This window comes from Amaranthus tricolor, chromosome 12 (assembly GCF_026212465.1).
Source record: "Amaranthus tricolor cultivar Red isolate AtriRed21 chromosome 12, ASM2621246v1, whole genome shotgun sequence".
Classification (NCBI taxonomy): Eukaryota; Viridiplantae; Streptophyta; class Magnoliopsida; order Caryophyllales; family Amaranthaceae; genus Amaranthus; species Amaranthus tricolor.
The window spans coordinates 21,208,200-21,218,479 of record NC_080058.1 but is presented as its reverse complement, the minus strand read 5'-3'; the positions used below and the strand labels follow the sequence as shown (position 1 = coordinate 21,218,479).

The window sequence follows — 10,280 nt, the reverse complement described above, 5'->3', positions numbered from 1 at the left end:
TTATACCCCAATCAAAGTTCATCCACGCCCTCATCTACGACTACCTCCGCATCCGTGAATACTCCTGCTGAAGATCGGGTGCGTGATTGGTATTGCGGGCTTCATTCCCGAGATGCAAGTGGTAATTTTACCATTAATGATCCGGGAACGAAGAAGGTTGCTAATGCTGTGGTGAGTTTTGAAATTATTAAGTATATTCTTGATTTGTTTTGTATTCTTTGGCTTTGATGTAATTATACTAATTGCTATATATGTCACTTTTTATTTGAACAGATGGGCCGGAAAGAAAAAGAAGCTACGGGGGAGTTCACCCCAAGAGGCAATGTTGACGAATTGCATATGGTCTTACGGAAAGACCACAGTGGGCGGGTAGTCGAAAAAGGAGGCGTTCGCGTGGGGTTACAGAAGGCATTCGGCATAGAGTGTGTTGCTACTCAATCCCGAACGGCGCTGTGGGATGAAGTAGCAACCCTCCGAGCGGAGATTACGAAGGACGATCTCGCCAAGCTGGCCGCCGTGTTGCAGAAGATGGGAGCACCCATTGTGGACTTGGCAAACCTGATTGTCGAGGATCAGGAAAGTCAACATGGGAATCCTAACGCTTTGGTCGAGCCAACACCCGAGCCCATTACCCCCGTAGCACCCCAGCTCATTACTAATACCCCTGAAGGGGAAAACCCCACACCGGACAACATAAATTTCGTTGCTCAAAATCCGGAGCCAACTCTAGAGCCAATGCTACAGGTACATAGTTTATAAATATATAAGCACTTATTAATTTAAATTGCAACGCGTTTTAATATTTTGTTATGATGCTTATTATACTAAACGACACAATTTTCAGGAGGCGACTCCTTGTTCTCTTTTGCTGCTTCAGTTAGGTGTTGCTAGTGATGGCGACTTAACTGAGGTTGCATATGGTGTGGCCCAGCCAAATAAAGAGGGCCAAACAGTTCATTCAACGCCTGTTACAAGTGGCCACATCAGTGTGGCCGTGAAAACTATTGTAAAGGGGTTTGAAGATTTCTCACTCCCAATTCCAATGCCAGCATGGAGCCTTGAGAAACTATCAGACGCCCTAGGTAGTTTCGTCACATGGCCATATGCTTGGGTCCGATTCACTAACATGGTAAGAATCATTTGTACCTTATTTATTTTTATTTTTTAATTGCATGCTCACACTAATTTAATTGTATAAATTAAAATAGCAAAAGAGTCTAAAGGGATCTTGGAGAGAGGTCGGTTCCTCAGCAAAGGTGTCGACTGGGTCAAAGTCGATGCCAAGCACTCCAATTTTGACTGCTGATGAGCTAAAAGATCTCTCTCAAGATTGCAAATGGCTGCATTATTGTGCATCTCGCATAAGTGAGGAGGACCCACTCATTCTGAACCTGCTGAAGGAGCAATACTGCTTTTTAGAGAGCCCGTTTGTAATTATTGGTCCTAGTGACATCGGGCAATTTTTGAGAGGAGAGATGCTGAATGTAGCTCTTTTTCATGTCTACATGAGGTGATGTTCATTATCTTACAAGTTAGGCATTGTTGTTTAATTGTTTTAATAACCGAATTACTAACAAAATTTTCTTATTTGTGAGTTTAGTGCAGCTTACGAGGAACTAAATTCTTGCGAACCTCCAATAAAAATTGGATGGTTTTGTCCAGAGTCGATTTCGGGTAGTAAATGTGTAAATGATCCAGATGACGTCAGAGCATACATTGCATCTAATTCCCTTGCATCTAAACACACATTCATTCTGGCTCCATATGTGGAAGAGTAAGTTTTATTTTTGAAATTGAACTTTTCTTTTGATTTTTAAAGTCACCTAATCTCTAATTTGTTGATTTTAAATTTGCGTTTGTAGTTTGCATTGGATACTTTTGGTCATATGTCCTTTAACGAACACTGTGCACGTCTTCGACTCTTAAAAAAAACCTCAAAGCCCACCTCGCAACACAAAATTCAAAGCGTTGTTGAATGCGTACGTAATATTAATTATTTTACCAGTTTGATTTAATTAAGTGTTATATATATATATATATATATATATATATATATATATATATATATATATATATATATATATATATATATATATATATATATATATATATATATATATATATATATATATATATATATATATATATATATATATATATATATATATATATATATATATATATATATATATATATATATATATATATATATATATATATATATATATATATATATATATATATATATATATAGTATTAGTTTTCTCATGCGTTTCAGCACAATGAAAAAAGTGCGTGGACAAATAGGATCTACATCCAGAGCCACATTTCCAAAATGGACAGCAATAAAGGTACACAAATTCGATTTTATTCGTTTTTAAGCGTTTTTGTCAATTTCGCGCGTAAAGTAGGTCAAACTTGGTTTGTTATGCACGAAACTTGGCACACTACACTATTTGGCATATATTATTGTGTTGAATTGGATAGAATTGAAAATCATAGTTATATGCTAGAAATTACGTGTTAAGTTGCGATTTTAAGGGTTTTTAAGCGTTTTTGTCAATTTCGCGCGTAAAGTAGCTCAAATTTGGTTTGTTATGTACGAAACTTGGCACACAACACTATTTGGCATATATTATTGTGTTGAAATGGTTAGAATTGAAAATAATTGTCATATGCTAGAAATTAGGTGTTAAGTTGCGATTTTAAGGGTTTTTAAGCGTTTTTGTCAATTTCGCGCGTAAAGTAGCTCAAACTTGGTTTGTTATGCACGAAACTTGGCACACAACACTATTTGACATATATTATTGTGTTGAAATGGTTAGAATTGAAAATAATAGTCATATGCTAGAAATTAGGTGTGAAGTTGCGATTTTAAGGGTTTTTAAGCGTTTTTGTCAATTTCGCGCGTAAGTAGCTCAAACTTGGTTTGTTTTGCACGAAACTTGGCACACAACACTATTTGGTATATATTATTGTGTTGAAGTTAGAATTGAAAATCATAGTCATGTGCTAGAATTTACGTGTTAAGTTGCGATTTTATGCGTTTTTAACCGTTTTTGACACTAACATCTATTTTCTCTTAGTGCTTTCAACAACCTTCTTCTTCCGTTGAATGCGGCTACTACGCGCTGAAGTACATGGATGATATTATAAAATCCGTGAAGGAGTTTGGAGTCGAAAATATAGATGCCGTAAGTATTTGTTAGTACGTTCTTAAATAATTCTTATTGGTAAAATCTAATGTTCAATTATATTAATCGTCTTTTAATTTTATATTATATTATAGGTTTAAACGACACTCCGAGGGAAACACGCCCTTTGAGAAGTGGAGAGATGCGCGAATTAAAAGACAAGATTGCCGCGTATCTTGCTAATTTTTATCCTTGATAAAGTGTAATTAGTATAGATTTTTTAGGACTTTAATGTATATTATATATATATATATATACATATATATATATATATATATATATATATATATATATATATATATATATATATATATATATATATATATATATATACATATATATATATATATATATATATATATATATATATATATACATATATATATATACATATATATATATATATATATATATATATATATATATATATATATATATATATATATATATATATATATATATATATATATATATATATATATATGTACGTACGTATCATATTATATTATCGAGAGTTTTTTATTACAAAGAGATTATTGGTGATTATCATTGGATTATTATTGGATTAATCATTGTTATTACATTCTACATTATTATTGGATTATTATTAGAATAAAAGGAAAAAAGAAAAAAAAATAAGCTATTTGTTGCGGTCAGCCCACAAAACCTCAGCAAATAGGTGCCACTATTTGCTGCGGTTTTGAGGGTTGACCGCAGCAAATAATGGCACCTATTTGCTGCGGTTTTGTGAGCTGACCGCAGCAAATAGCTTATTTTTTGCTGCAGTTTTTAACCGCAGCATTTAAAATGAGCTATTTGCTGCTATCACTATTGCTTGGGGCCAAAACCGCAGCAAATAATGGCCAAAAAACCGCAGCAAATAAGGTTTTTTCCACTAGTGGCTCCATTATATACATAAATTAGGAGTTAACTAATGAAATAATACAACTAGGAAATATATACTTGCCCTAATACATTTGCCTAAAAAAAGTAACAAAATCTGAATATCCTCAGAATAATATATTTCCACATTTCTAACTAATGCTATGCCATTGTTTTCTAATTGTTGTTAATCTGAGAGATATAATAAGAATTCATCTTGCTGTTGGTATGCCATTATTTTCTAACTGTTAGCGAGCAACTCTTCCCTTCTCAATTTTCTTTCATCTAAATTCTATTTGTTGAATACATTAGCTTACTAAAAATATTAATTTAAAAAGAAAAAAACCGTAGACCAGACCAGACCGGACCGTATGCACCCCACCCCTACTTACTCATACTTTTTAAGGCAAATATGGGTAATCTTCCAGCAATGTTGTCATAATGATTCTTTGTTATTCTCAAATTAATTTTTTTTTATCATGTATGTTTTGTTTCTTCATAAAATATTTTAGAAATTAAAATTTTAATGAAGAAACATTATTAATTAGCAAACACTTAAATATAAAAAAGCAAACCTTTATTCTTAGAAACTTTTTTATATAAGAAGTCTTATGTAGCTTTTAAATTCAAAAATATAGTATTCCAATAAAATTTAAAAGAACATATCTTATTGTGATATATTATTCATATAGTAAGGAATAAGTTGATGTTTATTTTGGTAAGAATTGTTCAATATGGCAAATTATTGTGAGGATGTGGATTGTATAAATTGTACTCCCTCCTATTCACCACAAGTGTCCCAATTGCTTTTTGCACTCTATCCAATGCACTTATTCAATCTTTAATATCTCTAAGTGTGTATAATTAAAAATTATGAAAAATTGATATGAATTATCCTTGCATTGAGACGAATCAAACAAGATCTCACTTGACCATGTTTTAACTTATATAGATTAATAATAGGGAAATTCCACATGGTAGCATCCAGTTTTCATGAAACGCAGTGGTAATACTTTTGTAAGATTTTTCGACATGGTAGCATCCAGTTTATGCACTATCTAACTGTCGTAGCATTTTCCGTTAAATTCTTGTTAATATCCGTTTAATTCATCATTTTGTAAGATTTTTCCATATGGTAACATCCGGTTTTTGCTCTCAAATGTTTAATTCACCATTTTCACTTTTAAATCACCGATTAATTTATCATTGTCCGTAAATGTTGTGATATATAATTCATATAGTAAGGAATAAGTTGATGTTTATTTTGATAAGAATTATTCGATATGGTAAATTATTGTGAGGATGAAGATTGTATAAGTTGTATAATTACTTTATAAACTTTTCTATTTTTTGAAATTACTTTATAAACTTGATAATTAACTTTTACTATTGAATTTGTACGTAAATTACTTTTTTAGCTCCGTATTTAATTGTCTAGACCAAATTTTTAAAATTCTATCAGTAACCCACTCCTCTTTGTCACTTTGATTCTTTATTTGACTCTTCTCATTTATCTACCTTTATTTTTTACCCAACCCAACTAATAATAGATTCCATATTGCAGCTGAATTCCCAATTGCATACAGCAATTTTCCACAATTTCGGTTTACAAATTAATTAATAATTATATTTATATGTAGTGTACGAGGACCCGGATTTTAAGCAGTATACCTCATGTTTCTCTTTATATAATCAATAATCAATAACAATTTATCTAAATAAACAACATGGATACTGAATTATCATTTATTATAGTAATTAAAATTTAGTAGTAGTATTTTTACATAGGGTCGTCTTCACTGGCAAGTTTCTGGAACTACTTTTTGACTCAACTATGAACAGTGATATCTTTTTTTAAGTTTAAAGGGTATTATATTATTAGCAGTACTTCATTAAATTAATAAATAATCTATGATTTTGATTATTGAAAACAGTTGTTAGATACTCAGACCCTAATTCCTATCCTTCTTTTTAAGTCTTAAGGGTATTAAAATATGCAAATGAAGATATGATATATGCTAATCATGAATCAACTTTATACTTAACACCTAATAAATCATATAAAGCAGCTGTGGATATGGTCCCCTTATGTTTCCTCTTTTTCTAAGCCGTTTGAGTAATGAACTCCCTATTCTACTGTTCTTTGTTTCCCATGCAATTTGAATATCATCATTCTTCTTTCTCAATTCTCATCCCCACACAAAAACATATTCTTTCTTGTTTGCTTTTAAACAAATTATAAATTAGCTCTTTCACACTTTAATCCACTCCATACTCCATTCTACTCCACTCCCCACTCCCCACTCCCCAACAGGGTTGGGCTCACTCTATCTCATATTTCTCTTTCTCTCTGCCACTACTCCAAGTCCCAATGGAGATTTCACCAATCTTATTGTGTTTAAACCTCATTCTTGTTACTTCCATGATTGTTACTGTACCTGCTGCTGATGTTTTCTCTGATGCCCTGATAAGCTTAAAATCCGAGTTAATGGATGATTACAATACTTTAGATGATTGGTTCTTGCCTTCCAAGAACAACCCATCTGTAGAAATAGCAGCTTGTTCATGGTCTGGGGTTTCTTGCAACAATAACTCCACCATAATCATTGGGTTGGACCTATCAAGAAGAGGTCTAGCAGGAGAACTTTCTGGGAAACAATTTGGTGTCTTTGTTCATCTTGTTAGCCTCAATCTCAGTCTCAATTTGTTTTCTGGGAAACTTCCTGTTTCAATCTTTAATCTCACTAACTTGAAAAGCTTAGACATAAGTAGGAACAATTTTTCAGGTAATTTCCCACATGGGGTTTCAGGGTTAAAGAAGCTTGTGGTGTTAGATGCCTTGAGCAATAGTTTTTCAGGGCCATTGCCTGCTGAGGTTTCGCAGATTGAGTCACTCAAAGTTCTTAACTTTGCTGGGAGTTACTTCAGTGGGCCAATCCCTTCAGAATTTGGGAATTTCAAGGGCTTAGAATTCATTCATTTGGCTGGAAATCTTCTTGGTGGTCATATTTCTCCTGAGCTGGGAAAGCTTCAAAGTGTTACCCACATGGAAATTGGCTATAATTCATACCAAGGTGGCATCCCTTGGGAAATAGGAAACATGAGTGAACTTCAATACCTTGATATTGCAGGAGCAAATCTCTCTGGCCAAATTCCAAAAAATATTGGGAATTTGGCTAAGCTTGAATCCCTTTTCTTATTCAGAAACCAATTCAGTGGGTTTATTCCCTCAGAGTTCAGCAAATTGGTTTCTCTGCAAAGTTTGGATCTTTCTGACAATATGATTTCTGGGGAAATCCCAGAAAGTTTCGCAGAGCTCAAGAATCTCACTTTTCTCAGCCTTTTTCAAAACGAAATGAGTGGCACTATTCCCCAAGCCATAGCAGATCTTCCTCTGCTGGATACTCTCCTCCTTTGGAACAATTATTTCTCAGGGTTGCTTCCAAAGAGCTTGGGGATCAACTCAAACCTGAAATTGGTGGATGTTTCAACTAACAATTTCAGCGGTGAGATACCTCCTAATCTGTGTGCCAATGGCATGCTTTCCAAGCTTATATTGTTCTCCAACTCTTTTACTGGTGAGCTTCCCCTTTTCCTCTCCAATTGTTCATCTCTTGTTCGCATTCGATTCGAATATAATTCACTCTCAGGTCCCATCTCATTTAAATTTGGTTCTTTATCTGAAATTTCGTATGTGGATTTGTCAAATAACAAGTTGATAGGGGGTATTCCGGAAGATATTAATCAAGCTTCTAAGCTTGAGTATTTCAATGTCTCCAATAACCCTGAGCTTGGTGGTAAACTTCCACCTAAGCTTTGGTCTTTACCATTACTAAGCAACTTTTCTGCATCTTCTTGTGGCATATCAGGCAATATTCCCTCTTTCCAATCTTGCAAATCTCTTACTGTTATTGAACTTAGTTCAAATTACCTGTTGGGAGATATGCCAGAAACCATTTCAGATTGCCAAGGTCTTAGTATCATAGACCTATCTCATAATAATCTCAGTGGTGAAATCCCTGAAAACTTGGGTCACTCAACTAGTTTACAGCTACTAAATGTGTCATTCAATGATATATCTGGTTCGATACCTCGAGGCAAAAGTTTTAGGTTAATGGATAGCAGTGCTTTTGTGGGTAATTCAAAGTTATGTGGGGAGCCTTTAGAGGAATGCCCAAATTCTAAAGCAATCCAAGCAGAGTTTTTGTGGGTACTAATACTTTGTGTAGCTATTGTTTTTTTTATAGCCCTTGCTGTTTCTGGAGTATATTATATCCAGAAGGGAAGAACAAAAGGTCATTGGAAAATGATCTCTTTTACTGGATTGCCCAACTTCACTGCAAATGATGTTTTGAAGAGCTTTAGTTCTCCAGAGTTCATGGAGACAGCATCTCCAGTATGCAAAGTCACCTTGCCAACAGGAATAACAGTTTCTGTAAAGAAGATTGAGTGGGACCCACAGAGAATGGAAATTATGGAAGAGTTTATCATCCAAATGGGCAATGCAAGGCATAAAAACCTGACTAGAGTGCTTGGATATTGCTACAATAAGGATCTTGTGTATGTTCTGTATGATTACTTGCCAAATGGAAATCTGGCCGAAAAGATTTTAGCACAACAGGATTGGGCTTCCAAGTATAAGATAGTGTTGGGTATTGCAAAGGGCCTTTGCTTCCTTCATCATGACTGCTATCCAGCTATTCCTCATGGCGATCTTAGGACGGGTAACATCGTGTTAGATGAAAGCATGGAACCTCAGTTGACGGAATTTGGTTTTCGATTTCTAATGCTACTTAACAAAGGCTCATTCCCGCTAACACCATCCAAATTGCAGTCAGGTGTGCTTGTTAATCTTGTTTTCTTTCCTTTTTTTTTATTTTTTTTTATTTTTTTTTATAGCTAACACCATTCATACATTTAAGCTTTCGGTTGAATGGATATCAAAAGCGATTTGAATCGCATCCACTCCTCTTCTTGTATGAAAACGGACTGCTAGCCTGAAAGGCTCTTGTATGAGGGGGCATAATAGAGTATACCGTCAGATATATTACATACACTTTTGAGTAAGGACATAATTAAAGACATAAATTGTATTTTTCATGGTTTAGCAGGTCAAGAGGCATCAATCAAAGAGGAGATGTACGCGGATATATATAACTTTGGAAAGGTGATACTGGAAATCTTGACAAATGGAAGGATAAAAGATGTGACTAAGAGCATTCAAAGCAAGGCAATAGAAGATCTTTTAGAAGAGATATGCAGTGAAAACGAAATTGGTGAACAAGTATATTTGAGGAAGGAGATAAGTTTAGTACTCGAAGTTGCTTTACTTAGCACGAGAAGCAGGCCATCTGAGCAGCCATCGATGAAAGATGTACTGAATCGTCTATCTGGATTGAATTGTTAATTGTAAAGAAAGGATTTAGATAACGGAAAGAAGTAAATAATATAATGGCATAACACAGCTGCAATGATTGCGGTTTGCGAGTTATCCAATCAGTAGCATTTAGGAGTATGATTAAGATTGCCTGATGCATTGATGCGGCTATATTCCTGATCTCCCTGATTATTCCCTTCTGTAAACTGTAATTGTAGTGCTGTAAAAATGCAGCCAGTCAGCTGTCTGAAATTGTACGAGCAAAAATATTTGTGTATTGAGTTGTGCTTATTGCCTTGTATTCAACAATTTCTGTGATGTGTGGATTTTTTATGTAATGGAAATGGAAATGCAACAATGCATGCAATGTTGGCAGCAATAATACATTGGATTCAGAGTTATGTTGAGGATATACTTACTATATATCAAATATATGCAATGTTAATCAAATTTGGCAATATACAAGTCCTTAATATTTTTAGCGACATAAGATTTAGTGGCATTAAAAGAATGCCACTTATTCATATTTTTAGTATAATAATTATTGGTTTTTATTTTAAGTTCCATATAAAGTGATTTAGTGTTATTTGGTCTTTAGTGGTATATGTAATTGTCACTATAGCCTATAGTGACATTTGTTTGTGAGAAATGTCACTAGATCTTATGTTGCAAAAAGCTTTAGTATGACTTTTTATCATGCTGCTAAAAGTCTAATAAATATCACTAAATCCTCTAAATATATTATAAGAAATTTGAAATAGCGAGATTTAAATTAAATTTCGCTAAATATATCCCACTAAAAGCAAATTATGTTGTAGTTACAACCA

At 33.8% G+C, this 10,280-nt stretch overlaps 1 protein-coding gene across 2 annotated transcripts; it reads left to right on the top strand.

Moving 5' to 3' along the window:
• Nucleotides 1–6,020: 6,020 nt before the first annotated feature.
• LOC130796853 (leucine-rich repeat receptor-like protein kinase TDR) lies at nucleotides 6,021–9,924 on the top strand. Of its 2 annotated transcripts, none has more exons than XM_057659265.1 (2): nucleotides 6,021–8,914; nucleotides 9,185–9,896. In XM_057659265.1, exons 1-2 carry the CDS (start codon nucleotides 6,448–6,450, stop codon nucleotides 9,481–9,483), a joined length of 2,766 nt encoding a protein of 921 aa, XP_057515248.1. In that variant the 5' UTR covers nucleotides 6,021–6,447; the 3' UTR covers nucleotides 9,484–9,896. The 2 variants fall into 2 exon arrangements, with proteins under 2 accessions (XP_057515248.1, XP_057515249.1); XM_057659266.1 differs by having other exon boundaries at nucleotides 6,125–8,914; nucleotides 9,188–9,924.
• The last annotated feature ends 356 nt before the right edge of the window (nucleotides 9,925–10,280 follow it).

Bases quoted from the DNA above. Each gene is read 5' to 3' on its own strand.
- LOC130796853 (XM_057659265.1), top strand. From the start codon at position 6,448: ATGGAGATTTCACCAATCTTATTGTGTTTAAACCTCATTCTTGTTACT. The intron at 8,915-9,184 runs GTGTGCTTGTTA...TTCATGGTTTAG, and splicing joins ACCATCCAAATTGCAGTCAG to CAGGTCAAGAGGCATCAATC.